The sequence below is a fragment of the Dasypus novemcinctus genome, chromosome 3 (assembly GCF_030445035.2).
Source record: "Dasypus novemcinctus isolate mDasNov1 chromosome 3, mDasNov1.1.hap2, whole genome shotgun sequence".
In the NCBI taxonomy this organism is placed as follows: domain Eukaryota; kingdom Metazoa; phylum Chordata; class Mammalia; order Cingulata; family Dasypodidae; genus Dasypus; species Dasypus novemcinctus.
Genome location: NC_080675.1, coordinates 17,603,589 through 17,622,650, shown reverse-complemented (window position 1 = coordinate 17,622,650; position 19,062 = coordinate 17,603,589). Strand labels below are relative to the sequence as shown.

Genomic DNA, 19,062 nt, shown 5'->3' with positions numbered 1-19,062 from the left:
TTATGTTCTTAAACCAATTCATTCCTGCAGGTATGGAGCCCATTGACTGCATTAAATTCAGTTAAGGGGACTTTTAACTAGATTACTTGAGAAGATCACTTTAAGGCTTTTGATTGGACTACGACAGTGAAGTGTGAGCCAGCTTGGCTGGGTCTGATATAAATGGAGACACAAAGAGAGAGAGAGAGAGATGAAGGGAGAGACACATAAAGAGAAAGGAAGCTGCCATATTAATTTGATCCTATATATTAGGGAGAGGACAATAGGAAAACAGAGAAGCCCCAAGAGGTCCCATATCTGGAATCAGCAGAGGAAAGAGGCACAGAAAGAGGCCCCTGAGGGGATGGGCCCACAGAGCAGCTCATGACTAAGGAGACAAGCCCTGCCCTATACCCAGTTGCCATGTGGTAGGATGCCAGGATCACCAGTAGCTGACTTTGGTGAGAAAGCATCTCTGTTGGGCCTTGATTTGGACATTTCACAGCCTCAGAAATGTAAGCTTTTACCCTAAATAAAATTCCCATTATAAAAGTCAACCCATTTCTGGTACTTTGCATTGGCAGCCCTGTGGCAAACCAAGACAGGTGTTAATACCAAGACTGGAAGAGAAAACAGAGACTGGAAGACTGTAGACTAAGGAGGGTCCTTTCACAGTCATCTTGGAGCAAGGTAGTAAGCACCTATACTTTTATCTCATTCCTCCAATCTAATCCTTCCCCTAATAGTTTCCCTGAATTTCTCAGGTGATTACTTTACTTTGTACCTATGGTGGTTTGGAGTTATATAGCCCCCAAAAATGATATTCTTAGACTTAATCCAGTCCTGTAGATATGAATCCATTGTAAGTAGAACCTCTTGATGCAGTTACTTCAGTTAAGGTATGGCCCAACTCAATCAGAATGGGTCTTAATCCTTTTACTAGAGTCCTTTATAAGCAGAATGAAATTCAGACAGAGAGAGAAAGCCATGGGAAGCAAGAAGCTGAAGGTCAACAGAACCCGGAAGAGAAGGGAGAGGCCGAATGCACTGCCATGTGGCAGAGATACTCAGGACCAAGAATCACCAGTAACCAGCCTCAGAACACTAGTCTTTATGATGAAGCATCACCTTGATGATGCCTTGATTTGGACTTCTCCAGCCTGAAGACCATGAGCCAATAAATTCCCATTGTTTAAGTCAATCCATTGCAAGGTATCTGTTTGAGCAGCCAAGAAAACTAAATCAGTAACCCTTTGAAATCTACTTTTAAATTAATAATTAGGAACAGATTCTATGAAATGAAGCATCCTAATCAAAGTGATTAAGAAGTGAATGTGAGAAATTGTTCCTTGACATAAAATGCAAAGAAAGGCATACTGGGGCAGGTCCCTATGCATAGCATCAAAGTTGGAAAGCCCTCAGTCATATGGAAGACCATTTTCCATATGTATCAAAAGATTCCATTTTAAGCAATCCTTGGACCATAATGAATCTGAGAAAATGTCCCTTAATAAGTCTTCACTATATACAAAAGAACTCAGGATTTGGAGAAACCAAGTGAATGTAGTGAATAGCTCCAAGGTATATTAAAACTCTCTGGAAAGGAAGCACTATGAATGCAACAAATGTGAGAAATCTTTCTGCATCAAGTCAAAACTTGAGCATTAAAGAACTTAAACAGAGAAAATCCTGTAAATTTCATGAACATGGGTTATCTTCATTCATAAGTCAAACCTTTCTCAAATAGGAAAAATACAAGAGAAAAAAATGGCATATGTGGTACATCTTTTTGCATGAAGCAACCCTTACTTTATATCAGAGAGTTAAAAAACAGGAGAAGTCTTCAGAATGTAATCGAGGTGGGAAAAACTCTTGCTAGCGTTTATTTACCCTTCCATGTATATCATATTACTCAACCGCAGGGGTTGACCTCACTAAACATGATATTATAAATATACCCACCTGTTATCTTTTTTAATATTTTTTCAAATTTTTTATGTCAAAATTCAAACTATGCAAAAGTTCAAAGAGTAATATAATGAATACCCATAGAAACATAGAAACACCACCCAGATTTAATGAATGTTCTTTTTTAGGAGAAAGAGAGAAAAGGAGAGGGAGAAGAGGACAGAGGGAATAAGGGGAGAGGGAGGGAGCAAGGAAGGGAGGGAGAAGAGAAGGCAGACAGGAGAAGATAAGAGAGAGAATAGAAAATGTGTACCAGAAGTTTTAGAAGAGTCTGTAAAATGGTATTATTTCTTCCTTAAATGTTGGTAAAAATTCACCAGGAAAGCCTTTTTGCCTAGAGTTTTATTTGTGGGAAGGATTTTAAACTACAAATTAATTTTCTTAAATAGATATAGGACTATTCAGGTTATCTATTTCTTCTTATGTGAATTTTGGTAGTTTCCGTCTTTCAAGAAATTTCATATAACAATATTACACAAAATTGTTCATAATATACTTTTGTTATCCTTTAAATAACTGTAAAATCTGTAGTGATATCACTTCACTCATTCCTTGCTATTGGTAATTTGTGTCTCTCTCTTTTTTTCCTGATCAGTCTGGGTAACAGAGTCTCAATTTTATTGATTACCTCCCCCCCCCAAAAAAAAAAAGCTTTTGGTTTAATCAGTTTTCATAATGGAACCCAGAAGTGAAGGGAGAGGACAGTAGAGGCTGCTATGTGCACTGCCATGTGAAAAAAAGCTTAGGACCAAAGGTCATGGGCAGCACCCCCATGTTAGTCTTTAGGAAGAAAGCATCACCTAGATGAAGCCTTGATTTGCACTTCTCTAGCCTGAAAGCCACGAGCCAATAAATTCTCATTGTTTAAGCCAACACATTGCATGGTATTTGCTTGAGCAGCCAAAGAAACTAAAATAATTGTAAATGATTGAAATATAGAAATTCATTAGTCCATACTGATAACAGACATATTTAGAAGGGAGGTCTCTTGCTATTAGAATGTCCAGGGCCAACTGGAGGAAGTACTGGGATTAGAAAATCATTACTTTGTAACCAACTAAAAAATAAAGACTGGCTCAGACAAGAATGATGAATGGATACTAAATCTAGGGGAAATTTTTGATGAGGAACAGAATATTTGTGTGGACTTAAAAGTATCTCCTCAGAGATGGCTTTTTAGTTGGAATGGAAGAAAATAAAACAGAAATAATATAATGGAGAACCTGAACAACACCTTGACTCATAACAACAATTAATATTATCTATGAGGATCAGGTAGACATTGCATGCCTCCAAATATGTTATTCTGAAAATAACATATCATCTAAATAGTATTCTGGCTGAAAAGCATAACAGTCTAATCAGAGAAACAGGTAACACAAAATGCGGATTGTTCTTTAAAAAAAAAAAAGTGAACCGCAGACCTCCCATGTGGCAGGGGGACGCCCCATCCATTGGGCCAAATCCGCACCCAGGCCTCCTTGACCCATGTGGAGCTGGCCCATGCGCAGTGCTGATACGCACAAGGAGTGCTGTGCCACGCAGGGGTGTCCCCCACATAGGACAGCCCCATGTGCAAGAAGTGCACCCCATAAGGAGAGCTGCCCAGTGCAAAAAGAAAAGTGCAGCCTGCCCAAGAATGGTGCCGCACACACAGAGAGCTGACACAACAAGATGACACACACACACACAAAAACACAGATTCCCGGTGCCGCTGATAAGGATAGAAGCGGTCACAGAACAACACACAGCAAATGGACACAGAGAGCGGGCAACTGGGGGGGGGGGCAGAGGAAGGAGAGAGAAATAAAAAGAATAAAATAAAATAAAAAATAAAAAAAAGTGAGGAGTGGGGTATCATCTTCAAAAATATCAATGCTGTAAAAAGCAAAGAAAGGCCATGGGACTGTTTCAGATTAAGAGTCTAAAGAGACAGAATGCCAAAGACGGGATTCTGTACTAAAGGGGGAAAAACGCTATTAAGGACATAATTAAAGTGATAAAATTGGAATATGGATGGTAAATTAGATAAAAATGTAGTATCAATGTAAATTACAAAGTTGATTACTACTTTGGTTATGTGCAATACACAGAGAAGAGTGGATAGTGGTGAAAAAAGTGCAACCAAAAAGGCAAATAGGCTAAAATGTTAATTAACAACAGGTGAGTCTGGGTAAAGGGTATATAGCTGTTCCCTGCACTGTTTCTACTTTTGCAACTTTTCGTAAGCTTTAAATTATTTATAAACAAAAAGTAATTTTTAAAAAGCCAATCCAGCATGCCCTCACACAATAGGTATTCATCTCTTTCTCTCTCATCTTTCCTTTTCCTCTTCTAGACCATCCCACTAAGCTTAGAAACATGCTATAGTAATTCCCATCTTAAAAATGAAAACTAAAGCAAGCAAAATCTCTCTTAATCCTCAGTCAATCTGGGCCTCATGAAAGACTTGTCTACTCACAATGTCACACGTTCTCACTTCCCATTTATCTCCAAACCACTCCAATCTGGCCTCTGGTCTCAACACCACACACTGAAACTGCTCTTGCTAAAGTCAATGAACACCTCTGAGTTGCCAACTCCAACGGACGCTCTTCAGTTCTTATGCCACTTGACTTGTCAGCAGCATTTGACAATTTTGTCCACACGCTCTTCCTTGACACATTCACGTCTCTTACCTTTTGATCACTCTTGATTTTCCTCCTGTCTCACTGCCATTTCTAAGTCTCATTTGCCATGTCTTCACCCTCTACCTGACATTCTAATGGTTGCATTTCACTCTTTCTCTCAGTGGTCTCATTCATCCTTGTGGCTTCAAAATACATGCTGATAAGTCCGAAAGTTATGTCTTCAGCCCAGAGTTTTCCTATGAATTCTATATCCATATAGCTCAACTGCCTTGACATTCTCTATGGAAACTCTTCAAACTTAAGGTATACATATTCAAAATTGAACTTTTGGTCTCCCCGGTCCCACATCTTCTTCTCCAGTCTTCCCATCTCAGGAAGTACCGCTTCCACTCATTCAGCTGCTCAAATCAGAAACCAGAATCATTCTCTAGATGTCAAAATTATGGGTGATATTTTTTCTTTACGTGTACCAACAGTTAAAAATTTTTTCACAATAAATCTTATGAGTTAATCAAAATTAAAAGGGGAAGCAGATTTGGCTCAACAGATAGAGCGTCCACCTACCACATGGGAGGTCCATGGTTCAAACCCAGGGCCTCCTATGATGAGCTGGCCCACGTGCAGTGCTGATGTGCGCAAGGAGTGCCGTGCCACACAGGGGTGTTCCCCACGTAGGGGAGCCCCACGAGCAAAGAGTGCACCCCGTAAGGAGAACCACCCTACTTGAAAAAAAGTGCAGCCTGCCCAGGACTGGCACTGCACACATGGAGAGCTAATGCGGAACAATGATGCAACAAAAAGAGACATAGGTTTCTGGTGCCGCTGACAAGAATCCAAGTGGACACAGAAGAACACACACAGCAAATGGACACCGAGAGCAGACAATGGGGGTGGGGGAAAGGGGGAGAAATAAGTAAATAAATAAATCTTAAAAAAAAATTTTTAAAGAACCAAAACCTTCTTTTAAATAATGGGAAACAAAGCAAAAATATATTAAACATATGCCTTAGCCTTTAATTTGTTCATTCTTAATTTTTGTTTTATGAAGTCTAAAGAGTACTGAAATTAATATAATTTTCACATTACCAGAAGTGTTTTGGTTTATTGAAGACATCACAGAATCCACTTCTATCTAGAAAAGAGCAAAGAGTAATAGGACATAATTTCACCAAACTTTTCCATAGTGCAGTCATTTCTGGTGTTAGGGGTAGAGATATATTTTGTGAGAAAGCCTAAGGGGCTGCTAAAGACTCTAATAGGACCCCAAACTCTATTCCATTGACCAAAACAGATTAAGCAAACAAAATCAACTTAGCTGTCACATGTAATCTTAAAGGTAATCTTGTAGTTTTGGATAAACAGAGGCAATCGTTTCAAAGGACTCTGTGAATTTATTTAAAAATATTTTTCCTGTTTATAAAAGTAATGCATGATCATTGTAGAAAACATGATAAATGCAGAGAATTTTAAAGAAGAAAATTTTTAAAACAGCCATCCAGTGAAAACAACTGTTAACACTTTGGTGTATTCTAGCCTTTGATAAAACATTTGAGAACACATGTATATAAAACATGGTGATGTACTTTCACTAAATATTAAAATACAAGTATTTTCTCATATTATTACAAGGACTTTATAAATACCATGGAATTAGAACCTAGGTAGCATCTGACATAGTTTCCCAGCCTTCTGTCTTGAACCCGCCACCATCTTGGATTCCAAGCTCCACACTTTCCTGGTTCCTCTTGACCCTCCCAGGCGGTTCTTACTCCATGTTCTTCATGGAGTCCTCTGCCAACCCGTAATTGTTGGCATCCCTCACTAGTCCCCATTGCTCAGACTACTGCTCTTCACCCTCTGCATACTCTTCTTAGGCAATGTCATCCAATCTCGAGTTCGGAATTATACCTGTAAACAGAGGATTACCAAATCCATTTCCAGCCCTCACCTCTCTACCCAATTCCAGGTTTCTATGTCTAAAAAACCTGAGAGATCTGTACGACCATAACCTCAAAATCTAGCCTAGTATTTGAGTAACTCTACCTGATGTCCATAGGCACCCCAAACTCAATTTACCCCAATCTAAATTCATTGCCTTTCTCCCGAGCCTACTGCTTCTGAATCTTCTCTTACTAGGTGGAATCACTGTCCCTTTAGTCCTGGGACGCCTGTTACCCCTTCCATATCCAATTAGTCGCCAGAGTTTAGCTCTCCACCACCCTCAGAGCACTTCACATCAGCCTAATTTTCACAGTGACCCCTAAAACTAGGTCCACCTCTTGGTCCCCTTCACATTCTGAGTTTACATCTCTTCTCTCCCTATCTTGGCATTTATCACAGAGTTTTATAAGTCTCTCCACAGTAAACTATGAATTGCTTCTAAGTAGGAATTGTGTTTTATCCATTTCTGTATCTCTAGCGAGTGTTCCTTCTATTAAATAGGAACACTTATTTAGCAAATTTCATTGTGTAAATGATTTTATGTGTATAGGGATTTATTATGGAACTACTTTACTGCTCTGTGATGTCCATTTAATGTTATTTGCTTAAAAATAAAATTCAAACCATGATCCAAAAACCAGTATAGAAGTAAAAATCTAACACATTTCACAGAGCATATAAAATAAGTATTCTAAGTATCACTTATTTAATAAAAATTCATTGTACGAAAGACTGTATAAGCATATAGGTGACTTACTATATCAGTCCCTTACATTTAGTTATCTGCAGTCAGTCATTTGCTTAAAAAATAAAATCTCAAACTTCAATCCGGTATGAAAATGAAAGTAAAAATCTGTTAAATTTCAGAGTATATCAAGACTATTACCATACCACTGTACCTATCATTAAATTCATATTCTAAAATTAAAGCCAAATAAATAAAAAAGACTTGGCGGTAGCAAAGGCAAATCGGTCAAGATATCTTTCCAAATGAACTCAGGTTAAACACAGCACTTCAAACACTGAGTCTTTTTAGATGACCAGCTTTGGTATTCTAGTTGAAATGATTATAGGTTCACATGACAGCTGCAATTTCTGGGAGCCATTCCTGATGGCTTTGTAATCAGTGTCTCAGTAACTAAACTTCTCATAGTCGAAGTGCTCTGAATCTACTGGATTTGACCATGTCACCTATTTCTGTCAAGGGAACATATTTACTGTGAAGTTGGGATTCTTCTCCATACCGAAGCATGGAGAACTGGGACTTTACATGGGTCCTGACTTCTCTGGGCTTGTAATTGGGCAGCAAGGGAGACCCCTCATGAGGAGCAGCTGAGCTCCAACTGTTTGACCTAATGAGGGCGTGAGGAAGGGCGTTCCAGGCAGAGCCCTGATTGCTCCCTTTGCTTGATGGCTGCAGTTAAATTTCTGGAACTTAGATCATATCCTGATTCTGATGAATTCTAGTTCAGCAGCTTAACAGGAAGGGGTTCATCTCCAGAATGGATGTAACAGGCAAGGGGAGCAGCACAGACTGGGGTGAGCAGAAAACTTGCTCTACCAAAGTAAGAGGTTCACAGAGGCTCAGCTCATGTCCCATTCATAAATTAGTGTAACCTTTTCAAGAGAGCAATATCCAACAAAATTTCAAAAGTACATCTCCTGGCAATTGTACTTCCAGGAATTTATTTCACAGATATGTATGGACAAGGACATAAAGATATATTTATATTTAGATATACAAGGGTATTCATTGTGGTGATGTTTTTAAGAATGGAAAAATGGAAACTATCTAACTAAAAACAGAAAACTGGCTAGATAGGATGCTATGCAACTATTTTTTTAATGAGGAGGCATTGTATTTACGTGAAAAGTGTCCAAGATCTATCAAGTTAAAAAAAAAATTAAAGGATAGTATAAGCCCACTTATATTTTCAATAGTAGGCTCTGCATATATATGCATTTGTCATGCACAGAAAATTTAAATGGTCCTTAGAATATTGTTAGTAATGGCAAACTCTGAGGAGTGTGACCTTCTGGGAGGGCCCAGATTTCATGTTCAACTTTATACCTTTCTGCACTATTTAAATATTCTGACCATGTTAACGTGTTACTTTTATAATTTAAACAAAAATATATGTATATTCAAGAGGAAAAGCCTGCATGTCACCTCCTCTGTAAAGTCCTATTACTATTTCCCCTCTCACTCTCTCCTCCTGACACTTCTCTTTAGTAGTTCTTGTTTATTATAATTATTAGTAGTGGTGAGATAGGTGTCTTGGACTGGGGTGACTCAGAACTCTAATTCTGCCTTGAGTAGGGTTCTCAAGAATAAAGAGTAGGATCCTGCAGAGCACATCTCTGAAATTGCTTATAAGGCAAAAATTAGCTTCATCCAAGTTAGCCCCTGCATATCACTTTTTATCCAGTCACCACTGCATCGTCTGCCCCATCCCCAAATACATAAAGGAAATTCTACCTTGGAGGGCTTGTACCCAAACAGCATTACAACAGCAACTTTAAAGTCCTCTCTGCTTAGGTAGCCTTTGTCATCTTCATCACATGCTTTAAATACCTAAAGAACATTAAGTATCTTTAGTCAGTACGACAAAAAATGTTTTCTTATTTTTATGACTAGTTTATCTTCAATTTTACTTCAAAAATCTAAAACTCAGCCCAGTAGTAAGCACGGAAACAGAGTATCCTTGCCCTAATTTTAGTTCTGAAGAAATTGTGCTCTAAAATTTTACGAAAAGTTCCAACCCCTAGACTAACTCATACTAATTCTTTTAACTAAATGGGGGGAAATTCTACCCAAACTGCAGTCCTATAATTGGAAAGGTGAGGCAAAGGCGACCTGGCTCTCACAGGCGGGAGGAGCGCACACGGATGAGAGGTTTATTAATAGACTACGTCGCTGGGGGAAAAAAAGCAAGGAACTCCGAGGGCACCAGTCACTGAATCGAGAGCCAGGAGCCTTTGCAGCTCTAGGCTCAGTCGTTAACCATGACCCTGGGGAAGGACAGCCCAATTCTTGTCTGTACTACGAGGCGCGGGGACAGAAGTGGGAGCCCCGAATAAAGTGAAAGTCCCAGACTCAGAGTCGCCCTCCTAACACCTACTTCCGCCCACTTCCTGTGTTCCGAGGGGCCGGCTTCGCACGTCCGCGGCCGGGCCCCGACCTCGGCGAAATACATCGTGACCGCCGCGAAGCTGAACCCGACCACCCCACCAGCGGCTTCCCGGACACGAGTCTAGCTCGCGGCCCTCGGAAGTCACGCACACCGCGGTCCACAAAGCGAACTTGCTCCTCCCAACTCCAACGCCTTCTCCCATTGGGCGGCCAGCGAGCCACTGGAGATGACTCCGCAGTGCCATTGGCCAGAGACTTTGTTTAACCGCGTTTCCTTGAAACAGCCTATGGGCCAGCAGCTCCCAGACACGCCCCCAGCCTTTGGCTCCGCCCCATCCCTTTTCTTAACTCCCTGCGCGCTGCTGGTGATCGAGCCCATCTAGGCTCCTTTTCATTGTCCTGGTGCGTGATGATATCTTTCTGTCTCTTTGTCTCCTTTCCAACATGCAATAAAGTACGTTTGATCATTTCCTGGGCCTACAGCGCTGTGCTACTAAGCAGTATAGGAGACACAAGAAAAGTACGAACAAAGCACTAAAAGGAACCAAACAAAATGTGCTAAGTTCAGAATTTACGTTCAGATCGACACGACCTTGGCAGGTGGCTACCGTGTCGGCTTTGCTCTCGGTGCTATCCCGGCATCCAGCGCAGAGCCTGGCACAAAAGCGACGCGCGGTAAGTGATTGAAATGAGCTGTTAGGGCATGAAGCAAAGTTACTTCACTCAGTCCTCTGCGAGATATGCCGAGTTTGAAAGAACCTCCAAAAATAAATAGAACAAACAACCTTGGGTTCAAATTCCACAACAAGCACCTTTATTCAAGGCAGGGAACATGAAGAGGATCCTGTTTTGTAAATAAGTTTACTGCAGACCCCGGTTTCTCCTGGCTCGGCAGTAAGATTAAAAAGAACAAGCGCGCACATCTGATTTTCAAAACTCAAACAGACTTCCGAGGTTTCGAGTCAGATGAGAGCTCATTGAACCTTTCATTTCACAGCAGATTTTAAGTCTGCTGCCGGGACACAGGTGCTCAGTCCGCAGCCGCCTTTAACCTCAGCGGATCCTCCCTCAGCCTTTAAAACACACTCCTACCTCGGGCCCTGGGAGCCAGAAGAGCTGTGGAAGAAATCCCCGTAAAGGGAATGCGTTTTGCTAGTTAACGAAGGAATGAGAAGAGGGAGCCCCTTTCTTTTTCTGTCTCCCTTTTTTAGAAGTTGCCAAGGGTGAAACGAGAGCTGGAGGAGGCCAGGTGTTTCCTGCGGGCCCCCTTCGGGAGCTGCCTTTAGGACCCAGCGGAGCATTTCCCGGAAGGGGCGGGGACAAGGCCGCGAAGTGGGCGCCAGGGAGCGGCGGGTTCGAGCCGCGCGCAGGCGCCGGCGGCCGCTGAGGGAAGGCGCCGGGAGCGGGCGTGGGTCTCGTCAGGTGCGTGCGCTGTGGCTGCCGGTGCGGGCGTGATGCTGTCTCCTTAAGGACCCGGCTGCAGGCCCGGCGACTTCGCGGGTTTTTGTTGACGCGTTGGTTTTTGCTTCCCCCGGCCCCTGGAATGTAAGCTCTTCTAGGCCAGAAACTGTTCCTACGTTAACTTTTTCACCCCAGCGCTTGTTACATGATAGCTGCCCAGTATTTACTGAATGAATGAAGGAAGTCTGGAGGTAGGAATGGTACCCATTTTACAGAGGCGGGAAACCAAGGCTCGGCAGTTAAGTAAACCTGCCCAAGTGCGTGCTTACCAGCTGCCTGGGTCTGAAATTGGGCCCGAGTCCGTCCGCTACTGGCCCCACTAGGCCTCAGCTGGAGAGCCTGGACTCCCGGGCCCACCGGGTGGTCTGCAGGCTCGTTGAGAAGCAGTTGGGTCGGGTCCGTTCTGGTCTGGTTGATGGGGGGAGAGGAAGAGCTACTACGTGGACTACCCTTAAATCCACAAAATTTAGTGTGAACAAGTCCAAAAGTTTAAAAAAAAAAAAAACAAAGCAAAACTGTATAGCGGAAAAAAGAACTTTGTGCTCCGGGAATTGACTATTTAAAAGCTTTTTAAAAAAATGTACCCACTTTGTTGGAGGGAATTATGCGCCCCCACCCTAGAATGTAGATTCTAGAATGTAGATTTTAAAATGATAAAGCTGAAAGCTTTTGAAGTTCTCTTCATAGCACACTGAGTCGCTAAAGGTAAATACTTTACCTTCAGAGTTCTCAGGGGGTTCGAATTCTCTTTAATTTATATGCAATATAGGCTGTAGTATTTGTAATTCGTCTGGAGAAGGGTTGTTAGTAGTCGCTAAGATAAACGCTGCTTTTTCTGACTGGAAGCTGAACTCTTAGCACCTGAAAAGTCTCAGACCTTGTAGCTTCTTTTGAATGTGGGAGGAATCTAGAGAAAATAGCCTGAAGACTTTTAATTGAAGATTCTTTTACTAAGTACCTTGCTTTAGAGCAGTTTTACAATTCAAAAGAAGCTGGAGCTAACAATCTGAGTAGTTTTCCCTAAGGTGGCTCTTTTGTTCTGATATAAATTTTAAAATAAAAACTGTAGCCACTACAATTGTTCTTTCACAGTGAGTTGTGGCAGCGTAAATATCTTTACCCGGCAATCTATAACTCTGGAACACTGGGGGATCCTAAATTTAAAACAATAAATACAAGCAAAAACCTCTGAGCTGTTTAAGTAGGTGTGAAGCAGTAAATCAATCCGAATTTCATTTACTGGAGAGAACCTGGTATACAGAACCAATTAATAATGGGTAATATTCTAACAAGCTTGGGTATCTGGTTTCTTAGCCCTTAGCAGTTTAGAAACACTTTAGGGAAAGACCTACACTCTGAGTTCCAACAGCCCCTAGAAGTGGGCTGGACCAAATAGGAATGGACCGAAAACTTAAAAAGTGGCTATAAGAGCTCGTAAAGACCTAGATAGATAGAGTCCTGGAGCACTTGATCCCATCTCTGAAGTCACCAAGGCTCTGTCTGCAAAACTGTTCATACCAGGTGAAGTTAAATAGTGACCCTGAGCCATGAAGAACTGGGCAAATTATTGTAGAAATACAATGCTCATAAGTTCCTGGAAATGTGGAATTTACAGGAGAAACTGACTTGACTGGAAGCAAATTGGAAAAATAAGGAAAATGAGAAATTGTGAAAATTGATAGATACATCTCCTTAAAGGTAGTTTAACTTGAAGCAACTATTTTGATTTGCAGATCTAATGTAGGATCAAGGCTTCTTTTAAGGAATGTGGGTCCTATGAACAAAGTGACCGCAGTGTTGGTAAAGCACACTCAAAATGTGCCCTGTTCCGTTTCTTTAAAAGAGAACAAAAAGTTAAAAGATACTCTGAGTGCAGGCTTTTTTCTTGAGTTTTATGATTTTCTTTTGGGTCTTGTACCAAAGTGTTTTTAAAAGTTTCACATTGAGATACTGTTCTTAAACTATCTGGAAAATCTACTTAGCTCCCTTTCCTAGAATTGGTAATAAAGCCAAAATTACCTGTTTCTAAGAACAAGAAAGTAAAAGACTGGTTCAGAAAATAAAATAGTATTTTACTTCATTATGAGTTCTTTCTGTGCAAGTTTTAGTAATTTGATTTATGTCATGGCCAATGATATAGTTATCTTTTCTAAAAACTTTTTATTTTAAAATAACTTCAAACTTACGACACTTGCAAAAATAATACAAAAGCCCATACAAAGACCTTCAACATACTCCACACTCAGATACCCAGATCCACCATCTTTTAACATTTGTTGTGTCATTCTATCCTTCCACCCGTCCATCCATCTACCTATTTTTTAAACATTTTAGAGTAGGTGGCATACATCATGTACCTTGAACACTTAATAGTGTCTCATACATTTCTTAAGAACTAGGATATTCACATATAGTACCACCTTAGCAGTTATCAAGTTTAAAAATTTAACTTTGATATAAAGCTTGCAGTCTATATTCCAGTTTTTCCATTTATGTCCCAACAGTGTCCTTTTGGATATTTTCTCTATTATTAGATCCAGTTCAGGATCAGGGATTGCATTTAATTGTCAGTCTCGTTAGTTGTCCTTTTTTTAAATCCAAATTGTGGAAATAGATAACATAAACTTTCCCATCACCCAAGCAGAAACACTACACCGATTATGCATTAAGTACCCATTCCCCTGCTCCTGGTAACCTGTGGTCTACTTTCTGTCTATGAGTTTGCATGTTCTAACTATTTCGTGTAAGTGGACTCATCCAATATCTATCCCTTTGTGTCTGACTTATTTCACTCATCGCAATGCCTTCAGGGTTCATCCATGTAGTATCATATATCAGAAGAAATAATTGTCTTGAGTCTTCATAGAATATAGTATATAGAAGTGACAATTTGGCATATGACTTGGGGACTTTATTAAGCTTTCTGGTAACTAACTTATCTTTGGTAAAGTAAGAAATAATCCCTGAAGCTCTATGGGCTCCCTTGCTTTGGTGAGGGATAAATTTGTATTCCAAATTAATGTTAAGAATTTAAGCATAGGCAGGATTACTCTTGAGACATCTAAAATTGTCCTTAACCTCCAAGCATGCCTTGGAAGCTTCAGGGTGAAGAATTAACATTTTTGTTTCTTTTTGGATTTTGGCTCTAACCCATTTTTCTGGCTAAGCTAAGAACAAGGTCTAGAATTGAAAGATAAAAAGAAGGTGACCAGGATTTTTGCTGTTACTTTATTTGCCCAATTCCTATGGCAATTTCTGGTAATATGCCTGTGCAGACCGACAAAGCAGCTGGTCTTTGGTCTTAGTTACATGGCCCAGAGTCTGACAAGTGTCAGAGGTGCTTTGTTATGCAGAAGCTCATCTGGCAGGAAATTTGAGAGCAAGAGTTTGTTTGCCAATGGCCTAGTGATGACAAGTGATATTTCTTTCATTTCCAGAAGGAGTATAATGGCTCAGGAAGGCAGTTATGGGCGGTGGACAATATCCAGTAGCGATGAAAGTGAGGATGAAAAGCCAAAACCGGGCAAGCCATCTACCTCTTCTCTCCCCCGTGCTGGGCAAGGAGGAGCAGCTGAGCCAGGGTACACCTGTTCCGACGCTCGGAAAGCTGCCCACAGGAGGAAAGTAGCGCCCTTGAAATTCAGCAACACAGATTCGGCTTCAGAAGTTTCACCTCCCAAAAAGCAGAAAAGTGATTCCCAGGAAGACCTGGGTTGGGGTGTCTCCAGCAGTGATGAGGAGCTGCAACCAGAAATGCAGCAGAATCAGGCTGAGAAAGTGGTAGTCAAAGAGGAGAAAGACACATCGTCTCCCAAAGACTGCACTGCACAAAGAACTGAGAATCCCACCAGCCGCAGGCTCAGAGAGGAGGAGGAAGACAAGTATGAGATGTCAGGGGAAGGCCAGGACATTTGGGACATGCTGGATAAAGGGAACCCCTTCCAATTTTATCTCACTCGGGTCTCAGGGATCAAGCCAAAGTACAACTCTGGAGCACTCCACATCAAAGGTAAGAGCAGGCTGGGGTGTTGAGGAGCTGTCAAACTGAACTTGACAGTGTCCTAGGTTGAATGAGGAAGGCAACCTAGAATGACCTCCAGGAATCTTCTTTGTGGTCTTAAGTTTTCTCAGAAGAAAAAATACATATCATTTCAATAAGAGAACTATTTCCTTAGGTCAGGAAAACAGAAGATACTTCTCACAACTAAGTCAGCCTCTTGTAACACTTAGTACAGTGTTTAGAATGTTTTCGCTTTGAAGTTAAAGATTGAACTTGACGAATGACACTATTAACAACCTTGGTCTCCAGACCAGCAATATTAGCATCACTTGGATCTTGTTAGAACTGCAGATCCTTGGCCTCCACCCCAAACCTTTTGGATCTGGAACTCTGGGAGGGATACCCTATTCTGTTTTATCACACCCTTAAGGGAACTCTGATGCATGCTCAAGTTTAAGAACCACTGACTGTAAGCATGGTTTAGGAACCTGATGAAGAAGCAAAAGGAGTACCAGAATACAAGTAGTGGTTCCGTTCTGAATCAAGATGGGCTGCTTTGTTTATTCTGCAGGGAGCATCTGCAGTCAACAGCATAAGCTCAAGAATACAAGACAGGGTTTGACTCCTGACCTTGCCACTTACTTGCAGTATGGACAGTTATCAAATGACCTAACATTCTCTGAGTTTCTATTTATTCATCTCTAAGGTAGTAATGCAGAAAAATGGGGGAAAATTCAGCGTCCAATACAGTATATTCACTGGCAAATACACGCAATAAACATTGTTAACTTTTATCTCAGATTAACTTTTTATCTAGCTCACATTCAAGAAAAGCATATGCTCCCTGGCAATACCCTTTCAATTATACTTTGAATATATAATTACACATTCTGTAGGATGTTAAAGTGTTGGTGCATTTAATTTTCCATACTGAAAAGAATTCAGTTTTATGGGTTACTTTTTTTCTTATTGAGAGTCTCTTATCTAGGTGCTTTTAAAGAAATATAAGACATAGTCCTCTTTTTGTTTTTTGTTCGAAAGTGTTTGACACAAAATAATTAAGGAACTATGCAAGGTTTTGTTGCGTATAATAAAATGACAAAGCCCAAGGATATTGTAGAAGGAGAGGAACATTAACTAAGGGCTTAGCATGTGCCAATTATGGCAGAAGGGACTTTTACAGGTTTTATCTCATTTAATCCACACGACAGCCCCATGAGTAAGTATTACAGTTATCCTCCTCGGAAAAATGACAGAGCTGCAGTTTAGAGAAATTAAATAACCTGCCCAAGGTCACAGAGCTAGTAAATGGCAGAGCTGGGATTTGAATTCGGGCATTTTATATCAATATCCGTGCTCCAAACTTTTGTGATTTACTGTTCTGACATATGCCATAATTGTAGCTTGTTTGGGGGGAAATCTCATGGGAAATCTCATTGAAAGATGGGTAAACTTGAGAGAAAGAGGAAGTGGAGGAGCTGGTAGGGGCAACTTGGAGGAATAGACTCAAGGAATGTTTTGCAATTTCTCTCTTGATGTGACTCACCCATTATGGTAAGAGCATCATTAGAAGTATTTATGTTTTGTTTTGTTTTTAGACCTTTTTACCTGGCATCCAAATGGATGTCTGGAAGACAGGAAGCATTCAGTAAATGTTTTTCAAATAAGTGAATAAACCCACCTTTAATCCTCAGAGGCAGTTTAGTGTTAAGAGCAGAAGTGCTGGAGCCAAACAGCCTCGTTTCAAATCCTAACTCTGCCATTTGCTAGCCATGTGGCCACGGGCGACCTCCTAAGGAGAATTTTCTCATCAATAAAACAGGAATAACAGAACCTCCCTTAGAAAAATGGTTGTGAGGAGTCAATAAACGGGAAGTACCGAGAATGGTGCCTGGCATCTCACAGGTCCAATACAAGTGGCAGCCGTCGTCGTCATCAAGGATGTGAGCATGCGGACTACTTCCTCTTGTGGTAGAGTTTCTGGAAAGAGAGCCTTCCATGTCTAAAGTAAAGCTTGACCTGGTGTAACGTGGGATCTCCTCAGAGGCGACCCCGAACACTAAAAATACAAATTTAGAATGGTGGGTGCCTCTGTCCTTTTGTTCACAGAAGCAAGCACACTTCCTGTGGCTTCAGAGGAGACACCCTGGCTAGTCCAGACTGGGGAGGTTCCCTGAAGAGGGACTTGAATGGATCTTTTGAAGGAGGCAAAAATAAAAGAGCCGGGAAGAAGAACATGTATCATGATCACCTTTGTTGATAGTTTCTAAAAATGACCAGTCACTCAGTACCAAAATAGTAGGTTTTAATTTTGTAATGTGTTCTATAAAATAATTAAAATAAATAGTAAATAGCATGAGGAAAGTTTTCTTGAATTTTAGGAAACATTAGAATTAACTTTGTAATAACTTTTCAGTTTACTAGTTTCTTTAAGCCAAATTTTGATTACCAGTAACTATTAATTGTGAATTAATTGTGATTATTAGTACCAGGGGTTTTTATCTGATTGTGAATTAGATTTGTATGTTTTGTCTTCTCAGATATTTTGTCTCCTCTATTTGGGACACTCGTTTCTTCAGCTCAGGTGAGTTTACAGTTAAATTGCTTGTACTGTGGATGGAAGGGGACAAATGATTAAAGCAAAAGACCTGTGTCTCAGGCTGTACAGGTTCCCCAAGATAGTCGGTACCTGGAGCTGACACCAGACACCACAGGTCTGGGGTTCATAGCTATTGGCACAGAATGTGGATGCCCCTGTCAGTCTGCAAATTCCAGCCAAAGAGACTTCCCTGTGGAACACTGATAATCTCACATTACTCCAGGGCAACCCCGAGGAGGAATGGGTGGAGGGTGAATTTTTTTTTCCTTTTTTAAAATTTTTTATTAGGAGGTACTGGGGATTGAACCTAGGACCTCGTACAGCAAAGCAGGTGCTTAACTCTGAGCTGCACCTGCTCCCCTCATATTTGATTTGATTTTAAATGGAAAAATAAATAACAAATTTCCTGTGTCTACCAAAAAGGAAGTTTAAATAGGTTTGATGGCTCTTGCCTGACAAGAGCTGGTTCCTTTGTGTTGATAAATCAATTTAATGCTCCAGACCCTCAAATAATCAGAGAAAAGGGTCACATCCTTGAAGAAAGCAAAGCTCTCCTATGACTTTAGTATTTGACTTGACCTCAGGACCCCTGGTCTCCAGCTGGAATGCAGGGGGAGTTTGTGTTCTCCTAGGGCAAATGAGTCCTTAGGTCCAGGAGGGATGGGAAGGGCCACAGTTCTTGTGGTCAAGTTGTGATTTTTACAGACCTGGTGAATATTCATCCCAGATGCCTGTTGGCAGAGCGCATTTATAAGTTAGGCTGAAAGGAAATGGTCTTTTTCTAAAAGTCATAGTGCCTTTGTCTGAGGGATCTCTTTATAATCACTAAGGGGAAAAGAATAAATTTATAAGCCCCTTTTATTTAAATCAGAGCTCTGTTAGTGACACTCTTTGCAAATACAAAGAAGCATGCAGAGATCATTTGTTTAGAACTCTGTCTCAGGCAGTGCTCCATTTACTCAGGTTGCTTTAACCATGTAGTCCCTTCAAGATACATTTTAGGTTTCATTACCACAGCATACCTCTCTAAATTCTAAAATAATATAGGTGGTACATCTATATTCTAGAATTTCTTTCAATTTAATAACAGACACTTCTCCTTATAGATTATGTGGCTGAATTGTCAGTGGCTTAATTGCTTTTCTTTTCCCCTCTTTCTAGTTTAACTACTGCTTTGATGTGGACTGGCTCATAAAACAGTATCCACCAGAGTTCCGGTGAGTTCCACAGAATGATAGACGATATCATAAACTGTCATAGGGGTTTAAAATACATGATTTGCCCTTCTAAGGCAAATGCTGTCCATCTTTTTTGAATTTCTTTTGAAACCATTGAAATCTTATACAGTTAT

At 40.7% G+C, this 19,062-nt stretch overlaps 2 protein-coding genes across 10 annotated transcripts in view; one reads left to right on the top strand and one right to left on the bottom strand.

The window, feature by feature from the left end:
* EFCAB11 (EF-hand calcium binding domain 11) overlaps positions 1–10,898 on the bottom strand; it is a 190,089-nt gene extending 179,191 nt beyond the window's left edge. For 2 of the 5 annotated variants that reach the window (XM_058292538.2, XM_058292534.2), the window contains exons 1-3: positions 9,641–9,847; positions 8,998–9,093; positions 5,664–5,709 (exon numbers count right to left, since the gene is read on the bottom strand). In XM_058292538.2, the coding sequence (XP_058148521.1) occupies positions 5,664–5,709; positions 8,998–9,093; positions 9,641–9,715 (217 nt within the window). In that variant the 5' untranslated portion in view covers positions 9,716–9,847. Of the gene's footprint in view, positions 1–5,663; positions 5,710–8,997; positions 9,094–9,640; positions 9,853–10,743 lie in introns of those variants that run through there. The other 3 variants (XM_071213729.1, XM_058292542.2, XM_058292537.2) reach the window with 3 other exon arrangements.
* A 68-nt stretch (positions 10,899–10,966) lies between these two features.
* Positions 10,967–19,062, top strand: part of TDP1 (tyrosyl-DNA phosphodiesterase 1) — a 91,752-nt gene continuing 83,656 nt past the window's right edge. For 2 of the 5 annotated variants that reach the window (XM_004476057.4, XM_071213728.1), the window contains exons 1-4: positions 10,967–11,073; positions 14,550–15,121; positions 17,653–17,696; positions 18,873–18,928. In XM_004476057.4, coding sequence (XP_004476114.2) covers positions 14,560–15,121; positions 17,653–17,696; positions 18,873–18,928 — 662 coding nt within the window. In that variant the 5' untranslated portion in view covers positions 10,967–11,073; positions 14,550–14,559. Of the gene's footprint in view, positions 11,304–14,549; positions 15,122–17,652; positions 17,697–18,872; positions 18,929–19,062 lie in introns of all 5 variants that reach the window. The other 3 variants (XM_004476056.4, XM_004476055.4, XM_012518626.4) reach the window with 3 other exon arrangements.